This window comes from Diplotaxodon limnothrissa, linkage group LG18 (genome assembly GCF_057381915.1).
Source record: "Diplotaxodon limnothrissa isolate DT_005_m linkage group LG18, D_limnothrissa_male_GT1.1, whole genome shotgun sequence".
NCBI classification, from domain to species: domain Eukaryota; kingdom Metazoa; phylum Chordata; class Actinopteri; order Cichliformes; family Cichlidae; genus Diplotaxodon; species Diplotaxodon limnothrissa.
The window spans coordinates 19,945,224-19,968,270 of NC_140613.1; the positions used below are offsets into that span (position 1 = coordinate 19,945,224).

Genomic DNA, 23,047 nt, shown 5'->3' on the forward strand with positions numbered 1-23,047 from the left:
GCTGATATAACCCTTTTGGAGATAGATCATTTGGAAAGTAGACAGCAAGAAGTGCTGCTCGCAGACACATAACTTGATGAATTGGGTTCCTGGATAAATTCTTTAGATATGATCAAAGTATTTTACAGCTCAGTTAAAACCTTTTAAGCAAGCTATTTGATCAGGATTGTATGCGCACCACACTCACGTTTCCCTCCCATTTTCGTATCGCCACGCTAATTCACTGAGTCATTAACAACTGTTTTAGAGAGAAAGAGAAAGTGTCTTGTGTGTTTAATGCAAAAGGGGTGAGGCCGTGTTAATAGAAAGGCGAACGGGAACTCAGTGTGTTATCACATGTCGCCACATCCTTAACCGTTTACAGTGTTAAAGGCTTTGGCAAGCTCTCAAAGTGCACCACAGTCTACTCCATACAGACTTTATTGAGCACTAGTCCATTTTCTGTCTGGCAGTTTCTCAACCATTTTTTCCCCCAAGTTGGAATGAAAATCAAACAAATAACAACATAAAAAACCCAAAATCTCCAGTTTCTTAAAACTGAGGATGTAAAATCGTAAAAATAAAATAAAAATCTTGCATGGTCTTTGATCTCTTTACTTAGATACTCCAGCCAGTGCTGTCCAGACTGAAGGTGAGATTACCCTGTCTGAGTAGGTTTTCCCATCTTATTGGATTTCAGTCTGACCCAGTCTTGTGTTTCAGATGATTGTGGTCTACGTTACCCTCCTGGCTCACTTATGTGGTGGGAGAAAATGTGATTTTATGATGTCATTTTATCTACCTCTCAAATATAACCATGTACAGTACTGTGCAAAGTCTCAAGCCACCTCACATTTCTTTATATTTTCCTTGGAAAATGGAAAATAAGTAGAGTGATTTATTAAAACATGTTAGGACATGCATGGAAATATAGTATATAAGGCAACAAGAAAGTTTTTGCAATTGCAACAAGCTTGAATATCAGTATTTAGTATGTATCAACTACTTGATTATGATCAACAGAAAAATAAACAAGCATGCCCATCTGATATTATGCTGCTTCATCAGGTTGCATCTGTTTGCCTGCCAGCCTAACATCTCTCTTTCTGCTCTGTCTGTGCCCTTTAGTGTGGTTTTAGACTCTTTAGACTCTCACTGTAGGCTGTTCCAGATTGGGGTATGGGAAAGTTAAACATTTCATTTGAGTTTCAAAGTAGTCCAAAAATGCAGGTATGTGGCAGAGACCCTTTTGAAATGTGTTTGGGTTCAACATGGCCTATCCAAAGCATCACAAATCTGTATAGAGCAAATATCCTGAAAGTTCAGTGGATCTTTGGATTTCAAAGGGAACTAACTTCCTGAGGCAGGAGAAGGGTAACTGCATTAATTACTCACTTTCTCACTTTCTAACAAAGTTATTCTTGTTCTCAGAAAAATATTAGAAAAAAAACAGCAGTATCAGGAAACCACAAACCACCTGCTCATTAGTGCATACCAAATCCAAACAACATTTCCATACCATACTGAGGCGATGTGAGCTACCTATGAATAAATTAGTACCAGAGTTGGTGCAACATATCTTCTTCTTCTAAGCATTATACTGTAGAAAACTCAAATGTGATACTTTAGTACTACATAGGCGTGGCATGTGAACAGTGGTAAACAGCAGTAGAGTTTCTTCACTCAGATGTTTTGGCTTGTTCAATGAAGGGTGCTGAGATGTTGCTGAAGGGATCATGGCTAACAAATCAAGACCCCTGAGCCATGTCATTAATGGTAAATTACCCCAGAGGTATTTGTCATCTGAGGACAATTAAGGGGATTAGAAATCAAAGTTGACGTCTAGAGGGGTGTGTTAAAGTTCAGCCAGGCAGAATGAGCAGTATGTAGATTAGGCACTAATTACAGAGCTCAGTATAATGGCCAATTGGATTGCGTGTAGAATCACATAAAAAATACATACCTTCAACTTGTAGACCATGTACAAAGAAAATCTTGCTGTATTTCTGCACCGCAGTATTCTCTGCATGTTTCTTATATAACATTCTGATTGCCTGGAAAGGCTGGTATGAGAGTTTATCAGTTCTTGTAGATTTTCAAGATATACTAAATATGCAGTTAATCAATGAATTAATTCATTTTTGGGTGGAGTGGAGGTAGTAGAGTGGTGTATAGTTTGGAGAGGCTGGCACTAATAAAAAGACAGGAAGCTAAGCTGGAATGGGCAGAGTGCTTTATTGAAACATGTGCAAACATATGTGGAAATACAGTATATAAGGCAAAAAAAAACCCAGAGTCGCCAGGTAGGAGGTTCATGGAAGTCAAACATGCAGAGGTTGACAGAGGAAGATGATAGGGATAGGGTGAGGTGGAGGCAGATGCGCTGTGAAAGAAGTTTTTCCAGCACCCTTGCAATGTGTTTTTGATGGTACAAAGAAAATCATCAGTACATAAGTATTCATTATTCATTCATTCATTAATAAAAAATGTATTTGTACTTACAAGGGCATAGCAGTTGAAAAGGGATCACTGGTAAGTAATCAAGAATTGGAGTCACTGATTTGCAAAAGTTTGTGTAAGGAATTTAAAAAAGTAGCACTTAATTAGACAGAAACAGCATCATGAAGATGAACAAAGATTGCAAACTCATAACAAGGTTACAAAAAATTAACAATTACATAATGAAGGGTCAGTACTGAGTGACCACCACGATACTTGTGTAAAGCTGCGAGCCGTGGCTGAGATTGCAGAGACAATTGCTGTTTTATATCATAGAGGAAAAGAGAAACAAAAGCTGGACACTTACTTATTTCCCAGCAATAAAATAAATAATAAAATAAAACGGCTGTAAATCCTACAAAGTTTTTGCTTGAGTTTGTTAAGCTCAAATTTGGGTTATCTGATTCAAAATGCACTGTGACGACGTAGAGCCAAATGACAAAAAAATTATATATAGATGTGATTTTATGCAGGAATGCCTTAAAGGCAACAGCGTTGACACTGTGCAACATATGAATCCTTCCACCTGAAGGTTTGAGGCATGATTGGGAAACTGCTGTTAAGTCAACATCCTCAAGCACTTTGACAGAGCTGGGTAGTTTGCCAAGTATAATGGGGGAAATTTGCTATTGTTGCTATCAACTGTTGCTTTTTCCGAATGTGTCCTTTTGTTTTTTGACTTTGCAGAAGTTTTCATTCATGTTGTAACTGAGCAGCCTTTTAAGACCCATGCTACATTCAAGTGACTTAATGTTAACCAGTCACGCAGCAATGAAAGACAGAAATAGGATGGGTTTTAAAGATTTGTATGTTGGCTATACTGCAATTACAAAGGCATTATGGTTAAAACATTTTCACAAAGATGAAAATTGATACATACAGTACAATATGTCCTGTATTGTAGACTTCAGTGAGTCGTGGGCCTGCGTTCACAGGTTCCATACTTCTCCTTCATGTAGAAAGCACCAAATAAATATTCAAAAAGATAAAAAAGAACAAATTCAGGAGTTGTTCGCTACGACAGGGGGGGAAAGCAGTGGCATGGGCTGATTGCAGGAAATGGCTCAGTATATTTGGTACACAGTCAGCCTGTCCTGTCTGCTGCGGTGGCTTTAAGAGTCAAAGTTTTCCTGAGTATCACTTACTCCACACAGTTACGCTCAGTGGACGAAGAAGCCAGGCTGAATTCCACTATGAGTCCCTGGATATTACTTTCATATCACAGATAACACGCAAACACAAAAGAGAGAAGGAGCCAGCCAGTGAATTGAGCAGGGTCAGGGACAGAAGCGGAGAGAGGACATGCACCACATATAGGGAAATCTTAGCCTAAAAATGGAGCAAAAACAATACTTTGTCCTTTCAGAAATCTTTAAAGAAAAACTTGATGTATTTTTAATGTCAAATAAGCATAAATTAAGCTTAATTCAAGTATTTCCCAGAGTAATAAATGACACTAAAATTGTTATTGGATGTTTTATTACAGGATCAAACGCTACAAATGTTTGTGAAGCACTTCTAAAACTAACAGTTTGAGCTTTTTTTTGCATGTCATTTGTTCTATAACTCAACTGTTTGTCCACGCTAAAGAGGTCCGAACTGGGTGGAGATTTTAAAATCTATACAGTGACTGACCTATTTAATCCAAAGTGTATAAAATGAACAAACGAGTTAACTCTAAGCACATGCTTGCTCTGCTTCTTAAAGGTTGTTTACTGTAGTAGTTGCTGGATGGTTCTTAACTTTTTCATTCTCAGAAAGTTCATGACTTTTGTGCAGTGGAGGATGTCAGCTTTAAGTCAATCATTGTTGGAAGATGGGATGTGTATGTTTAAATTACCCCTCTGCAAACAAATAAATGTTAGATCAATTTGGGTCTGTTTACCGAATTTGAGCTTTATATGAGCGTTTTGATTTGATTTGGGCTTTTAAAGTGATTAGAATCTCAATATTAGGCTCCATGTAATAATAGCCAGGGCCAATACAGAAGGGCTGGACTGCTACAGAGATAGAGATAATGAGCTGTAAGGGGCAGGACAGCCAGTTATGACTTCACTCATCTGGCTCTGAGATGGGAACAAATGGAGCCTCACTGGGTAATTAAGAGACACCCAGGCCTCACAAGGATATGCCAGGCAAATGGGGATGAGGGAGGGAGGGAGGAGAAGGGAAAGAGGGATTCAGAATGAAACCCTATTGTGTTTCATGGTGGGATTTGGACAGTGAGGCACTGGTCTTGTGGTCTGTCCTTAGGCCATGCTTTAGGCTCTGGTTACAACACCTGCCTCCAGCCACTCCTGTTCAGCCCTTCCCCCAGTAAAATGAGTTATCATACCAGACTTATACATTATGAAAATGGAAAATGAGCATGTGCATTTGTGCAAATAAATGTGGGAAAGGGCCGTTTCAGTGACATTGTAATTGTATTTATAAAGTATTAAAAGCACTGGTGAGAAGTAGGTAACACTGGTAGAGTACTACTGTACAAATTTCTAGTTGAACTAAACTATGTGCTTGTAATTAAATTGTAATTAAACTGTTCTTTTTTTATTGTATTAGCTGATGAACTGGAGTATTGTGATTAACAGGAGGTTTTTTTATAGATGTGATTTCCCACCGTTGTTGCTTGTATTTGTGTTTGTGCTTGTGTGTAAACCTTTGTGTGTTTGCATTGCACCAGTGTACATCCTGATATGACCGATGTGCTCAGTCACATCAAATTGAGACAACAATATATTTACCAGGAAAATATTATGGCTGGAAACATGGATGATGACTTTCACTTCCTGTCCTCTGGCTCTTCTGTCTGTTAACGTTATAGCTTGTCTAAATTTGGATTGACCAAAAAAAGAGAACAGCAAATAAACTAAACCTGCTTTTTTACTTTCTTAGATGCAGATCTGTTGTTTTGTAAGCACCAAGGCCCATCCTGCTGCACCCGGAAGATGGAGGAGAGCTACCAGTTTGCTGTAAAACGGGAAACTCTCCATAACATTCAGGCCTACACCCATGAGATTAAGCATGTGATCGCTTTCCATGTCGATGCCTTCCAGGGTAAGTTCATATACAATGGGGGTCAAGCTAGGGCTGAATTGACCTGAAACTGTTTTTTATGTATAGTATAATTATTCAGCGTGTTGCTAAGTTGTTATGCTTCACCTACGTATGACATACCTGCAGCACACTGTACCTGCCACTGCATGGGACTGATAGCCCAGAGAGGCTGGCTTCTGCAAAGAATCAAGCTAGAAAACCCAGCGTTTGTTGACCTGTAACTGAACTTTATTTCCTCTACTAGAATCCAGATTAAACAATAAAATAAGCAAATATCTAAGTTTATTTGCTTGTTTCCAGGCAAGAATATTTATTTGTAAGTTTTCACTCAGATTCCCAGGACCTTGGTAACTGGCGTGCAGGCAAGTGTAACTGAGGAAATGGGCATGGTCCCACTTCTTCTCTGGGTTTGGCAGCAACAGAAATATGAAGCAGGATCACTGAGGGTAGACAGGAAAAGAGAGTATGGAGGTCTTTTTCTTAGCCTCTAGTGTTTTGTGGAAGATGGTCTGCTTCAGAACGGTCCAGTCCTGCTCCTGGGACAGTAAAACAATGACTGCAGTCCTTGGAAAAATAAATTATAGTAGTTTTGAAGTAGGGTGTAACAATCCTTGAAAGTAATAGTTCTTTTTGCTTTTGTTCTTTATTTATTTATATAATTTTTGTTTGTGATGCCTCTTTGATATAAAAAATCTTTGCTGTAGATAAAAGCCTATCTTGGAAGTTAAAGGTCTTTGTGCTACACACAACTAAATCAAGCAGTGCACCAGCTTCCCAAGTTTGCCCTCCCTCCTCCACTAATTGCAGTGTCATTTAAATAAAAAAAACAAATCTAAAACAGACCAGGTTTTTCCTCCAGTACAATGCCACTCGGTAGGAAACATGCCTCGGATGTTTTAGTGCTACAGGAATTTTAGTACCATGCAATTAGTTTTATATGGCCACAAACTGCTTTGATGCAGCATTGGCCAGATTTTTGATACAAAGGAAGCAAGAAACACTGCTGGTCTTGGTGTCTAATATGAAATAATGGAGTAATAACGGGTAAGGGAACGGTCCTGTACATCGATGCCATGGAAATTACTGCTCATGTTTAACTCATGTATGTCATCTGGAAAGTGTATACTCATCCCCATAATGTTTCTTGAACTAAAATGAAAGCTATGTGAAATTCCACTGCTTGAACACAAAGCATTTTTATAAGTGTTTAAACGTTTCTAGAGATAAGCTCCTCTTACAGCATGCTCATAAACCAATTAAGTGAAATAGCTGTGTTTGTCCTTTTCAGGGTTATTATTATTCCTCCCTCCTTACCTCATGTCTGAGTCTTCCTCGTGAATGAAGATCAGGTGTTCAACATATCCTGAAAAGGCCAAGATGGAAAATAACAATGGAATAACAATAGAAACTGGATGGTGCCGAAAATGATGATGTCACTAGGCTTTAATTTTCAAGGCCTTCTAAGGACAGTCTCTGAGCTGTCTGAGAGCCTGTAGTGGAATGTGAAGTAGCCGGTGCCTCATATACTGAAGTAACAAGAATATGAATTTGTCTGATAACATTGGTGCTGTTATTTAAACTCTAAATGATAGGAAATTGTCTGTGGATCACCTTTTCCTCCTATTTCTTTTTGTTTGCTCTCAGCTTATATTCAGGTGTGTGCAGCAAATCTCACGACGGGTGCAGTGTCTGAGTGTTTTTTTACACTGTTGTTCATATTATTTGAACTCAAAGCTCTCATGCTGATTGGTAAGGTTAGCCAAAAGGATATGCACACTGGAAGTTACATGGGGGTGTGTGAGGAGTGTGTCTGCATGTATATGTGCTTTCGTTGGACATCGTTTGTTTTGACAGCCTTAAATTTCCTACTGTGCTTTGTCTTATGTGGGAGTTGCCATGTCATGAGTATGACCCCCTAAATGCAGACCACATGTGCGCTTGTGTTCCTGTAATAATGTGAATAAACAGGTTTGCCTGCTAGCTTCAAAATCTTGAAAATATACAATTAACCTTAGCTATAGTCCTTCCACCTCATCATACCAGTAAAACCCACAGCCCTAAAACCCACAGCCAGGTTATTAATTTTCAGGCATCAGCCCCTCTCTTCCTTATCATTCATTCTTCCTAACATTAAACCTCCCACAGGATCCTCACAGATACACCTAGGTCAGCTCACTACTCTCCCTCTCTCAACCATAGCACAAACAGTCATAGTCTAATCCATGTCATAGCTGATAAGGAATGGTCATTGGGCACTGATGGTTGGTAGGTGTGAACCACAGAGCCCGCTCTAAGCTCGGTCAGCTTAAAATTGCCATCAAGGGCTTTCGGCTGTCACCCTGCCATAGCCAATCAGATCTGGCGTGATCTCGCTTGGAAACTTTTCTGTGGCCTAATGTTTTCTTGCTTGTTGTAAAAGGATTCTTACTAGGATTTTAGTAGATTCTTGTTCAGGGAACTCTTGTTTGCAAGCTGTTGAAAAGGAAAATGAATTTCATGTGTTTGTTTGTCTGTGTGTGTGGTGTCTGCGTGTGTGTGAGAGTGTGAACGACAGGTGGGAATGATGAGCAAGAGAGTAGGTATCTGGGTATATAGTCACGAGGCTGGGATGGCAGATGTCAGGAAAATGCTGACACTTTTGATCACTAGTGACACCGATATGAGAGGGGGGGGGCCTGACTCACAGCTAAAGGCCATTAATGTTTGTGTAATATAGAAATTTTGAACATGTGTATATTACATGTGCAGGATATTGTGTGTCTGTGTGTGAGCATATACATATGCACCAAAGACATGTAAGCATGTACAATATTTACCACCTTCACTAGACACTGTGGCCACCTTGAGGCTCAAGTTGTCCTCACAAGACTTGACAAATACTTTTTCAGAGAAATGTACTCTCTTGGCTTAAATATCATACAAAGTGAGTGCACTACATTTGAAACTTTGCAGTACGTGCCCTTTGAGGACAAGGAGTTAATTTGAGAAAGAGTGACAGGGACTGAAAACCACGCCATATAAAGAACGATTACTTTTCTCACTGAGGTGGCATAATTAGCTGATCCTTGTTTCATCATCCAGGAACTCTCCAGACGCCTGGCAGGCTATGCGTGTGCTTCTGTGTGCGTGTGTGTGCGCGTGTATTTCAGCACATGAATTTCAGACCCAATGTGATCGAAAACCACAATCGAAGACTTGAAGATACTTGAAGGCCTCGGCTTTTAAAGGCATAATGCAGAATAAGAAGACGAACTAATGGGGGGAATAGATAATGGGAATGCACAATAATAAGTGAGTCACTGTGAGATTGTTTGTCTTCCCAGGTGGCTTAGTTCTGCCTACAGTAATTGTCCCCCTGCCTTTTGGGAATTTACAGCTCTTCTAATTGCCTTTTTAGACAGTAGTTTCCATGTTAGTTGCTCTTTGCACTCACAACCCCATGCCTCTCATTTCCTCTCTCTCAGCACTGACAGGCAAACAAGAATACCTAGCCTGAAGCGTTTTAGTTTAATTAAAAAGTTTGCTTAATGCTTTCTTTATTTTAACTGTCAGAATCATCCTGGGTGGCCCACACAACGCAGCCTTTGTTGAGCCAACAGGTTCATTTATTGCATGTATTTGATTTGATTTATTGCTTTTGCATATGATTGGAAGAGTGAGTCACTTGACTGCTACATCCTGTTTTCAAGCATCGTTTATCCATCAGATTCAGGTCCCTCTATCTTTATTGCAATCTCTGGATTTGTCTGCAATGTCTTTCACTAATTTTATCCCGTCCTCTCTCACATCATCATTTTTGTTCTCTCACTTCACGTCTGCGTGTATATTTCTCTGCAGATGTTTTAAACGACAGGGTTATTGCTCTAGAGGCTGACGTTTGGACACAGAATGACATTGCTCGGCGCTATGAGCTCATGCTCAAATTAGGGAGGATATCCGGAATCGGTCCCTACATGTCTCATTTAGTCTACAGGGTGGAGGGAGACTGTGTTTATAGACTTAACATTGGAGCAAATGCACTGTGTCTTTCGAAGTGCGTGTGTACTAAGCGTGTTTCTATTGCAATGCCTTTCTAGTCTCCTGAGTAAACATGACACATGAGGACAGGATGCAAGAAGGATGCTTTCAGAGTTTGGAGAACTCGGCCTCACTGGGGAAAAGTGGGAAATAACAAAAGGAAAAGAGGGAGGAGCAAGGGAGAAGCTCAACGTGCCATAAAGTCTTGAAGTTGGGCTCAAATCTGTCCTAATTACCTCTGCTTTTCATTTGCCCTTCTCACCTCATGAATGTGTGAGAACCCAGAGAGCAGGGACTGGGGCCTTGAAAGTGAGCAGAGAGAAATAAGATGAAGGGAGGGCTTGTTGCTAAAGGAAGGAGCACAGTGAAGTGTGCACAGGTGTGTTTGAATGTGCTTCTGTCAGGTGTCTACCTGTGGGAGAATGCATGCTTTTAATGCATATGTATACCTTTAAAACCACTGAGTGAACAGGCTTTTTCTCTGTAGAGTCACTACGTGCTGCTACCCTCTTGACAACTTTCCTTTTTTATCGTCCCGGGTGTCTCTCTCTCCTTCTCTCTCGCTTTCTGTGAACCGTGCTTTGTCAGCATTGGTTGCTTAACAAGAGCATGCTGGGCCCAAGTGGGCAGCGTGCCAGTATCTTGAACTTGCTGGCTGGCATGTGTGCTGCAGAGCGCTCTCATGTCTTAAAGATAACATGGCTGCCAACAGTGCACTCTGCAAAATAGAACCATAACCATAAACACATCTCTGTTCTCCGCTGTCATATTTAATCCAAAAGTCTTCTTTTGTTTTTCTTCATTAGCCACCATCTTCCTCAGCAAGCACGCATGCATCACAATATTAGATTGAATGCCTAAGCAAATACCATAGCGGTCTAGATATCTGTCCAGCCTTGTGCCAAGTTCTATTGCAATGATTAGAAGGAACCTTGGATAAATATCCAATTTTTTCCCCTTCTCACAAATTATTTTCTGAGGCTGCTTAATAAATACTGTTTCCTACATTCCTGTTAGAAATAGTTGTGAGGCTATTGGTAAGACTAAGAGCACAATAAGCATCACACTCAGGAAATTACTTGATAATAAGACAAAGTCATATTTCCCAGTGCTTGTTACCAGTCCAAGACAGTTTGGCTTTTCTGGAACAGATTCTGTCTGGCTGGCTGATAGGATTCATACTCTGCTGCTGATAGGTTCAGCCTGGCTTTTTCTTATGTTATTTTCTTATGTCTCACTCAGCTGCACTCATGCTTCACTGGCTGATGTGTGTGTGTGTGTGTGTGTGTGTGTGTGTGTGTGTGTGTGTGTGTGTGTGTGTGTGTGTGTGTGTGTGTGTGTGAGAGAGAGAGAGATGTAGTTTTTTTCAGACATGGGATAACTCACATTGCTGAGGCATAGGTCACTTCTATGTTACGTTTCACATGACTTCATTCAGACATAATCAAAGTGACAGAGTGGACCGTACTGTGGCATCTGATGCTGTGAGGGTCAAGGTTGTCAAGAAAAGAAGAGACATCCTGCTTAGGATTTTCTGAAGACCTTAGTCTGAGACGTCAAGATTCATGCTCAGAGTCTGAGACCCACGAGTTACCTTCCACATTGCCATCTGTGTAGCCTGCTTGCTTTTTCATAAATGCTGTCTTCATAAACTCTCTTCACATTAATGCATACCCCCTCTCTTTTCAAGTCACTGTCCGTCTCAGCCAAAAGCCTCCAGAGTTCCTAAGAAACTGTTGAGCTATTGAGGAATTTTGGGTGTGGGGTCATAATCTTGCACGACCCCACATGTCTACACTAAAAACAATATTTATGCCCAAAATGTGTACTTTAAGTAATTTGATTGTAAATTTTCCATGTAATTTTGCAACATTAATACAGTACAATATGTTAAATTTAATGGGATAGGTTAAATGAAATGTGCGGGATTAGTATATATTCAGTGTATACTCAGCATATTTCACTCAATGATTAATTATTTGAATAAATAGACCTTTGATTTTATATATTTCAGCTACATTTTATCGAGAATTATTGCTTCATGTTTATAACGGCCAAGAATCATTTTTTGAATGCATCTGTTAATCCAACTGCTTGTACAGTGATTGCTAAATGTTTCTAGATCTGACCTAGTAAGGTTGCTTACACAAAGCTTAGATGTAGATGTGAGTACATGTGTCCTTACACAGCAGCTGTCAGTCAAAATGTTTTTGAGAAAATGCCTAATAACCAGAACCCTTACCACAGCGGTTTAATATCTCTGAGGACGAGGAGATATTTTTGAGGGAGATTAATAATGTGGATTCGACCATAATAAGGTCATGCTGAGGCACATAAGGGGATATTGGTGAGCTTGGGGGAATGGCGTGTTGTACTTTGCAAATTGGCCAGACTTCCTGTGAAGGAGAGCTGTTTTCAGCCAGTACCTGTGGGAGAATGTATGCTTTTAATGCATAAGTGGATCAACATTGTGATCAGCATATGCCTCTGTAGTATGACTCACATGTTTGCTTCAGCCCAAATTTGGTTGGACTTAGCTGTCTTTCTCTTGTGCCTCTTTTCCAGCTGGGTGTGGGAATGATTTAGCAGATCACTTCCACATTCAAGTCAAGTCATTTTGCTCATTACACCCTGTCATAGACACTCTGCTTCTTCTGTTTCCTTTTTGCCTCTGTGGCTTCTTTGTACCATTAACGAGTCCCCACAGTGGGATTTAGTCACAAATTCCCAGGTCATTCATCCATTGTATTAGGGGAGGAGTTGCAGTAAATGATGAAAATGGTCTTCTGACTCTCTCCAGCTGTGTCCTCTTTATATGATCAGTGATAGATTGTATCTGCTGCATTGTAAGCCAAGATGAACACAGGTTTAAGCCTTTAAGTCAAGCACAGTGCAGTCTATCATTGGTAAACTGTCACCACTTTGGGTTTTGGGATTGTGATGGGAATTTGCCCTTTAACATGAAATTTCCCACTCGTGGGACTAATAAAGGTATCTTATCTTATCTTAAGAAATATTGTTTTGCGTAGGTCTTGATTATTTAGTATCATCCTTTTGTTTATTGTAGTCAGAAAATACAAGCATTTTGTTTTGTTTTCATAGCGTACTGGACTTAGACATTTATACAGACCAGTTTTGGCCCCTAATTTAAACAATACGCTTGCACCTTCCTGTATGCCTGATTTATGATAAAGCTGATAAATGAAAACAGAGGCCACACCTGCTTAGAAAAGTGGAAAATTCTTTATTAGAGTCCCTTTCATCTTGGATTTGTTTAACACCTCAGTCCGTTTAAGGGTCTGTTTCATGTTAATCATATGTTAGCCTAAATGTTTCCTTTCATTTTTTTATGAATATCTGGAGTCCAGTCTCTTTCCCTGGCTGTCTCTAGTTTAGTCTTCATCAGTTTCCACTTAAGTAATGGTTTATTACCTGGACATATTTAAAATTTGTCGCAAACTACAGAGAGTCATGCATTTAGTTAGGTTTAGCTAGGCACTTTTGTTCAATTTACCTGTGTATGTAAAAAGGCATCGCCGGCTAATTTGAGGTTGCACCGGACCTATATTCTTTTGCAAATGGAATCATTTCACTACTTAATTTTTGGCAATAAAACATTAAGTTCCATAATATTGTAAGTGCAATACGGTTATGCAAATTTTTGATTGTCAATGCAAACTGTTTCTGTGTATTGTGATTGCTCAAGGCATACTGCCAAGTAGGGCAGGGCAATATGGCCAAAAATACTCATCATGATATATATTTGAAAATTTGCGATAACGATATAACTGACAATATATTTGACGCAGGACAAATTACTTTACAACTCCACAACTTTATTAGTGCAAAAAAAAACAACCCATCAATGTATTTTCACTTAAACAAGCAGCTGTTTTTTTATGTGCATTAAAGTTATATAAAAATGTAACAGTGCAAATGCAAATTCCTTGCTGACAGTTTAATCAAAAGGCATTTCCAGTGGAAATTGGCCAACATATCCTCAGCATAACCATGTATAATATCCACAAAACTTAAAAAGACCTTATACACAAACAATACGGTAATATTATGTTGAAGCACCGTAGGTATTACGAGGCTCCTGACTACGGTAGCTGCAATGCTCTGACAATCCATCAAGCGGTGCGGGTTCATAGCTTAGCAAAGTCGTACTAAAACAATTTTTGACAGATTTTTAAGCGCCGTGTGCGACATAAAATCGGTTCGGTAATAACGGTAATAACGGTAATAACGACAGCCCACTTGCATGCTCTACCAAAAAATGTGCTTTGGTGTGTATCTGCCAAACCAGTTCCACACCACTGAAGTTGCAGCATTTTTACAAACTTGAACCAAAATTAGCATATGTCAGAGGTTCCCAAAGTGTGGGGCCCGCCCCCTGGGTGCGGCCATTGTGGGGGGGGGGGGGGGGGTGAAAAGAAAAAACAAAGTGACACTTGGACACTGCTAACACAATGGACATGTTTTTAACACAACCTGACACAAACGCAAAGCAGGAGATGAGGCATGGCCAAATATGTTTCCAAACCAACTTTCTTCCAAGCCAAAGACTAGAAAATATGGTGAAGCATATCTTCCCTTTGGCTTCACCTGCACAAGTGCCAAGGTAGGTCTGGTTTTCCCTGTGTCAGGAGCACGCGCTGGGCTCTCCAAATCACAGACAAACAGTATCAAACATTCTTGATTTTTAGTTCACAAACACTTCTTGTAATGACTAACTACTCCTGACAGTTTGGAGATGTTAGCTCTTTATACAGTAAAGTTACTGTACTGTTTTTGAACCCATTTTGTACAGAGAGGCATTTTTTTGAAAAATGTATTGATAGCAATGTTGAATATTATTACACAGGAAAAAAACAACTACACATAAAATAATTACACCTTTCTAAATGGAGGGACAGTAACTGCGTGTGTATATGTAAGCGTGTAAAACCTGAAGATAGTCAGATTAACAGTAACAGTATTTTGTCTCTATCTGCCATTCTGTAATTCATCTCTTGTACCTTTGACGTTGCATGACAAACTCTGTATTCCTCGTCCACAAGTAAACGCAAAAAAAAAAAGATTTTTCTTGTAAAATAGGGGGGGGGGCCTAGCAAAAAAAGTTTGGGAACCACTGGCATACGCCATGGAATTTTGTTTGAGTCACCACTAAATACAAAGTGAAGACTTTGAAAAAGCACCGGAGGTTTGGCAAAAACTGCACATAGAGCAGGTTTTTGCTAGTGAACTACAATAAACAGAGAATTTTAATCTTTTAGAGTTAAAGGCAATAATTTGGTGGCATGAATCCTGGGAAAGAAAAATCAGTCTTTCTATTGAATATTTGCGTATATGACCATCCCTACACCTTCTGCACTCATGCAGCCCCCTATCAGCATCCCAACCACTGTGTTCCCTAGCCTTTTCATTTCCTTTCACATCTTTAGAAAGTTTCACAATCTGAAACTTTTGTATGAACTAATGTTCTTACTGCATGGAGCAATGCTACATTTTTCACAATCTAAGCCAGAGTTAGAAAAAGTATGTCACTCGCTGGTCCTTCTCTTTTCTTTCGTCATACAGTTACTCAGAATGGATGCTGTCTAATCACTTTTCCCATGGTGTTGACTGGGTAAAATATATTTTGTTGCTATGGTCACACTTCTAGTAACACTTGCTGCATTTAGATGCGCATACTTGTAATCTATATACCAATAAATTAAAGAGAAAATGGGACATGACTAAACTCCTATGGCCCTCTTAATGATAAGTACCAGAGGTTCTGTCCATCAATCTGTCAACAGTGTCTACCAGTGCTGACTGTCTACATTTCCCCTTTATGGTATTAGCCACTTTAGCAACCACCCCACCACTCTCCCCTCACCCCTTTCACCCACAGCTCCTGAGCTCTGTCTCCTCTGTCCCTGTCGTTCTCTCATCTGCTCATCTGCTCATTTCCCTGCAGTCGATCATGTTTCCCCTCTTTTGCCAAAGCAGAAAGCATTGCCCCCCCTCCGCCACCATTCAGTCTCCATGTTCAGTCTGCCTCCCTGCCACATTATAGGGCAGTGCACTGTGGACACTGCAGGATATGAATTTTTCATTTTTTAAATTTTTCTTTCCTTACCTATTGACACAGCAGGGTTGCCATTTAGATTCCCGGAATGCTTACAGTGAAATATAAAGCCCCCACACCCCTCCCTCATTATTCCAAACGTTCACCTCCTGATAGGACAAGACAGGCAAATTGGGACTTGGAGCCAAAGGTCAGCTACATTATGTGCACATACATTTTGATTGTATATGGGCTTTCAAAGAGGTTTTTCAACTCAAAGTGTTCTTGGCAAGGGGCAGTTTTCCGATTCTTTTAGGTCAAACTTATGTGAGCAGCATGTTTGCGCCTGGTGTCTGACAGATGAGTCATGCTACCACTTTAGATTTTAGATGTATGATTTCGCTGCACAAGTATGATGAATCAACAGATTAATTCAAAGACTTATTAATAGTTTATTACCATTAAACGGGGAGATTGTGTGACACTGCAGCTCTTCCATGTAACCTAAGATGACCAGCAGTGCGTGGGCGATGATGGACCTATATACAGTATTTCTGCTAATTAAAACAAGAATATGTAATCTACACATATGTCACTATGTCACATAACTGTGTGGTGACCTGTCTGAAACCCAAGCGTGTAGGATTAAAATGCTTTGCCTGAGAACATGGTTGGTCAGGTTCAGTCAGGACTGATTGCCAAGATAGGAATGACCCACAACTCCATGGTATGAGAACAGTGTCTCCGGTCTCATTATCACGGTATTACCACATCTCCAAGCACACGGAAGCACACACACATCTACAGGGTCACATATAGATGCTTGAAAATAGACATACATAGAAGCAAATATGTAGATTCTCTCTGCTTGTGCTCGCGCAAAAATTGAAATCAGTGTCATCTGTGATACCCTGTATCTCAGGTTTTCATAATGGGATTTGGATGTAAAGTCCAATAATGGTTGTAGGGTTACAAAGTTTTTTATGCACACACACACGCAAGAACTTGAGCCCTCAAGTGCATCATGCAACACTTGTTTTTATTACTGTTTATCCACCAGCTATCCCACAGTAATTAATTTTAATTGAATTATAATTATATAGCGCCACATCACAACAGCACTCACCTCAAGTCGCTTTATATAAGGTACAGACACTATAATAATACAAAGCAAACCCAACAATCAAAGCACTTGGTGACAATGGAAAAACTCCATTTTAGGAGGAAGAAACCTCTGGCAGAAACTCAATTTGCCAGGATAACAGAACAAAGTTAGATTGCAATGCAACACCTCTACAAGCATGCCACTTCCATTATTAGATATACCCTCAGGGGACAAAATACATTTTTTGGAGTATTTTTACCTAATGCAAACATATATAATTCCATCCATCCATTGTTTTGTCCACTTGCCCAATTTAGGCACACCCGGGGGCTGGAATCTATCCCAGCTTTTAGGTTGGGAGTTGGGTTAAACCTTGAACTTAATATGTTTCCTTTTATTCTGTTTCTCTCCTGTTTATAACTGAACTGGACGTAGTATTTGTGTAGCAGATTTGGTGGAATTTTGCCTGTTATTTTACGAATTCATAATTTTCAAGAGGATACTATCAGCGGTGCAGCAACCTGAGTTTCAGTGATGTGAAGTGAACAGGCAAAAGAACTGTTAGTGAAGTGAGCACTTATGAATTAAACTATTTCAAACAGTAGGCAAACATTTGAAATGCTACCTTAACGAGCAACAGATAGTTGCTCTAACAGTTATTTATTAGAGAGTCACCCAAGGTATTCAGATGTATCCTGGAATGTCCACCAGCAACCCATTGTCTATAATCTATAAACCAATGGATGAAAGAAAGTCTGGAATTTTCAAAGACTGCTCACAGAGTCTTTAAATAATTAACAATAGCCTCTATAATGCAACAGCAGTCAATCTACTGGTCAGACAGAATAATTAACCTTTAATAATTAACATATGCACATCTTCTGCATGCGTGCATTGTGATTTAGACTGAGGAATCCATCCATACAGTAACAACTGTGTAGCAAAAGCAAGAAACGCCAGTTGTGACAAAACCATAGTGCTGTGCTTATTTTTGACTTGGTGATTGTGGCAGTTTCATAGTGACACTTTAGCTTTAATTGAGACAGTTAAACAAAGGGTTGGCATGCAGAATGTAAAGTGGAAATAACCTCCTATGACTTAAATCCAGTATTTTAGAGAATGACCTTGGCATAGCATTTGGATGTGGTGCAATACCTTATTATAGAGTCATAAATACATTCTCAGTTTAAGCCACTGTAGGGCAAAGGCGTCTTCCTCATTGCCGCTGGCTGCTATTTTACACATTTAATACATTGTTTATTCCAAACGGAGAAGATGTCAGATTGCACCACACGGCCACAGACAAACAAGGTCTGTTCATTTGTTTCCATAGAGTTAGCGTGACAATTATGTGTTTTGAATTTCAGTGTTTTAGGACTTCCTAGCAAATTAAAGATAATTGCCTCGTAAAAAAATATCCTCCAAAATAATCCAGTAGGGCTTCATTTCCCAACAGGATCACAGATGGGAGGCTGTGACATAGTAATGATAGCCACCCACGAGTGTGTGTCTGAACTGAGTGTGGTCAAATCCAGAATTAGGTACAGTGGTTAGACAGAACAATCAAACCCCACTGAGTTCCACGCAATGCTAGTTGTGGCTTAAAAAGTGGCCTGTTTTTTGTTCTTAGTATATTTCCCAGAACTGGAAAATGCAGAGAAGCCCACAACAGTCATGCTTGACTTATCACAGAATGAGAATCTAGATCTGTCTAACCATAGGAGACAACTTTTTCGAAAATCACAGATGAATAAAAATTTAAAAATGAGTCATGGGATCCAGTTCACACTGTATATGAAAAATCAAATGCCTGTGGAGTATGGTATAAGGCAGCTTATGCCTAAACCAGACTGTGCCTGGTCATCACTGTACCTTTCTATGGAGGCAGGTTCCTTCATGGTTCTTGCTGTTAGTGCATTAGGTCTTTTGTGGCTTCTGTTATATAAACTTCCTTTATACAAGTCTGCAGCCCTTCTCTTATCTGGTATATGCTGAGTGACAAGATGGAAGATTTGCATCTTAGTAATGAGTAGGTGAACAGTAACGTTTGAAGGTTAAATTACAGCTTATACTGAAGTTGCATTCTAGGTATAACTTATAAATTGTACCTTCAATTATGTATTGTGAATCTACAATACTCCCTGGGAGCTTATGTTTATATGACTCGCCTCCAGATTTTTGTGGCTGCATGAATATATGTGTGGGTTGTTCTACCAAGTTAATCGAGCAAAAGGCAATGATAGGTTATAACTATAACCTCTGCCCCCAGAAGGATAAGAATGAGGTAAAACACTGTGTTCCCTGCCTCGTAGCTTTGCTTAAAATCTGAACTGCTGGAATGTTTGAATAATTTAAACCGCACCTCACTGCAAGCTGTCACCCAGAGAGGTTTGAGTAGAATCATAACATAACATAGCAGTCATAACTTATCACTTATTGTTTGTCACGGGGAGTGTGGAAAGGAAGAAAGGTGGGTTTTTGTTCCAATTCTATATATTCGGACATGGACACGTTTGAAGTAAGAGCCGCAGAGAGACAGGGAAGTCCAATGAGCCCAGGGGCCAAATGAATCCAGATGTCAGAGCATGTTCATAAGGTGGAGTCGGGTTGTACGGTAGTTGTTTTTCCTTGTTTAAAAGTTCAGTCGTTTCTTTATTCCATTTTTCCTGGCAGTTTCCCACTCTCTTCCCTTTTTCTTCTTTCGTGTTCTTTCTCCGTGTCACTCTCTTGGCAAATATGAAAAGCTCTTTTAACAAGTATGGAATGTCTTAAGGATTCAGTGATCCTGTCATAAACCCACTGAATGATTTGCATCCACTTATGGGGCTGCTGAGAGCTAGAAGACATTTTTTGTTCACCTCTTGTCTTGAGAAAACTTCTGTTTTCTTATGTAGAAAAGACGCTCTGTCTCGCAGAGAGAAAGATTAAACCACGGTATTTCGGAGCATGATAATGTTATAATAACACTATGTAATGCCGTGTAATCTAAACCCGTGGTTGCATCTTGTGGTATAAATGTCCTGCGGCCATTAAGCATTGCGGCCTTGACTGGCAGGCAAGCAGGCAGACCTCACATTGATAACAACTTTGTAGACCAGGACCGGAGGCTTAGAAGACAGTGAAATGGCACTAAAATGCTGTCTTTACAACTTCTTTGGCAGTCTTGCGATTTTTTTCTTTGCCCACTCCCTCTCTTGGCTTCCTATTTTTCTTCTCTTCTACATCTCTTTTTAGCAGGACCTCTTTGAAGGCTTTTCTGACAGCTTTCAGCAAGCAATCCGGCTATAACTTGTCACCCTTTAGCTTTCCAGTCATATTACCTAACAGAGGATTTTTTCCCCATGTCTCTCGCCCTTAGTTCAATCACACATTCTTTTGTTTTCTAGGCCAATTTTATAGGCAGCAACGTTAAATGTTAGCGGGAGCAGCCCCGATCACAGTGATGTTGTTATCGGGTGTGTTACAAATGAGTTGTGCTTTTTACTGGCTTGTGGGGAGTCCCAGTGTGTCACAGACGGCGGTCATATTAGTGCAGCTGTTGAGGAGGACATGGCTGTTGTTATCCTTCTGTCTGTGAGATGGGAGGGGCTGGACACACACCCACGCATACACACACGCACACACACACACACACACACACACATAGATTTGCTTTGGTGAATGAAGTCTGATGAATCAACATCCTTGTTAAGTTAACATTATTCCGGATGTTTATCAATAAATAAATAAATAAAATTAAAAGTCCAAAATGCCTCATTAATTCTTCATCTGTTATTCGTCTGTTTTCGGTCCCACATACAGTACTGAACAGGTACTGGAGACTAATGTTCTTTTCAGTGACTACTGTACATGTATATGTGTTTGTACCTACATACACGTGTGTGCATGGTTGTTGGAGTGAGAATATGTGCGTCGGCCCCCTCTTTCTCTTTTCTCAGTGTCTGTACAGTTGCTACTGTGCCTTTATGTTTGGTCATGCTTTCAAGGTGACATCACACACCAAGAGAGGAGGGTTGAGTCCGCGACATACAGACAGAAACCCACAGGAACCCACACACTTACATGGAAAAAAAATATATGGAAAGATGGTGGAAGTAAGATCATGGGCGCAGTGTAGAGTTTTGAGTCATGTAGGTGAAATAGGTTGAATAACCTTCAGATTTCAGATTGCAATATGAAATAATTGATGTTAACATTTTTTAAAGTTGCATTCAATGGGAAATCATATCAATTAGCAGAGAAAAAGTTCAACATTTTAGTAAAATGAAAAGAAAGAAAATTAATTTGGTTGCAGCTCAGCCGTAGACCTGCTAATTTAAGTATGTACTTAATAACGTAGCAGATTACAATGGTCAGCATATTATTAAATCTTTATTTCTCTCTCTGTAGAAAAGCAGAGGCATCTTTTCTAAGACATGCATACTTTGCGAATATTTTCCATAACTTTATCCAACTGCAATTCTCACCTCAACTTGATAAACATAAACCAAGCCTAACTGTTTAGCTTCCAGGGTTTTGATATGTGTTTGCAGTTGAAATGCCTTATGCAATTCCTGGTGAGCTTGTAGATCATGTAATTTAAGATTTATTGATGATAGTAATGAAATGTTATTTACTTTCCCTCTGTCTTATTTCTGTGTCTCTCTCCTTTCAGACATGTTCCAGTCCCTATTATCCTTCTCTCAAGGCCACCTGAGTTCGCTGTTGGAGGGAAGCTTCCCATCTCTGTCCCAGCAAGCACTACCCCATGTAAATCAGCTTTTTTCCTCCCTCTCCCTCTACCTCCGTGGAGGTAATGTCTCTGTGGAGGGAGAAGTCCACCATTTTTTTAACAACCTCTTCCCACTTGCATACACGCGCCTTATAAATCCAGGCGTTGAAGGCAGCATAATGGTGGGCAGTAAAATGGGTGACTGTCTCCGTATGATCCGGCCAGATATCAACCCGTTTGGTAATCACTCTGTCGTCATGGCCCAGAAGCTGGCTGGGGCTTTGGGGGTTGGGCGGCAACTCGGTCTGGCCCTGGAAGAAGGTCTGGAGGTCATGAACGCAACCGAATATGCCAGACTGAGCAAGGAGTGCGTAAAGTCCCTGGTGAAGATGATGTACTGCTCCCACTGCAGAGGTCTGACGTTGATCAAGCCCTGTGGGGGCTACTGTCTGAATGTAATGCGAGGCTGCTTGGCTTGCGTGTCAGAATTGGATCAGCCTTGGAGGAGATACATTAGGTTGGTGGAGAAACTTACCCATGCCATGGCCGAGCAGCACAGTTTGGAACTGGCCATGCTGGGCGTCAGAGGGCACGTTAATGACGCCTTGCTTTATACAGAGCTTCATGGTCCACTCATTACTGCCACGGTGAGTACACACTGGTGAAACATCGATCATAGGTTTTAATGCACAAGAAAAGGCCTCCAAAACTTTTCTTTTTTTTGTTTGTTTGTTTAATATCTTTGTTTTAAACATGTACCTTGGCAAAGTTTAATATATTGATTGGAAAGCTTTTGCAGCTTGCTTGTCAGTTATGACTTATTTTTTTCCAGCAGTGCAACAAAGAACCCTACACACTACATTAATGTTTCTGCTACGTTGAAACTTTTCAGAGAAAAATAATGTTTATACTGAAAAGAACTTTAGCCCCCACCAAGTTAACTGAGGCTAGAGGAATAATTTTTCAAAATGGTAAGGCAGCTAAAAATCTCCATTGTTTACATTCTGACTGTGGAAATATTGCTCATTGACTATGGTGAACCTGAGACAAAAAGTGGATAAAGCGTATGCAAGTGAGTGCACTTGCATGCTATAAATGCTACCATATGGTTTAAGCAATATGTGTGCACAAGTTAATATTGTCAACAGCATATAGAGAGTTTTATAAACTGCTGCCAGAGAAACCTGAAGCTAAACCTGTTCTTTTATGACAGCAAGCATTACAGTTAAGCTGTACCTAGTTAGGCAACTTAGCAAGTAGTACAGAGGTTATAATACATATTGAGTAGTCTTCTTTGATTATTGGTTTCAGACAAAATAGCTTTTGAATCAGGCCATTATTATCACAAGTTCAAAGCACCAGATTGTAATTGCCTAGCAACATCTGTGTAAATAATTTTTCTTTGCCTAAACTTCAAATAATATTTATCTAGAAGGTAAGAAAAACATATTTCATACTTGTAGCAATTCTGGTGACAAATGGCCAGCAGCATATTAAGTAAGTAACTTATGTGCTTCAACATGTGAAACCAGCAGTGTGGCTCTTTTGTTGTGGAGGAATACTACAAAACATAAATGGATCCATATTAATGCATAGACAGTTATAACCTGCACAGATGCTTATAACT

The 23,047-nt window shown here is 39.9% G+C and overlaps 1 protein-coding gene across 1 annotated transcript in view; it reads left to right on the forward strand.

The window, feature by feature from the left end:
* The window catches only part of gpc5c (glypican 5c), a 111,889-nt gene that overhangs the window by 3,921 nt on the left and 84,921 nt on the right, over positions 1-23,047 (forward strand). Inside the window, exons 2-3 of the mRNA XM_085378200.1 lie at positions 5,371-5,532; positions 21,364-22,067. Coding sequence (XP_085234326.1) covers positions 5,371-5,532; positions 21,364-22,067 — 866 coding nt within the window. The remainder of the gene's footprint in view (positions 1-5,370; positions 5,533-21,363; positions 22,068-23,047) is intronic.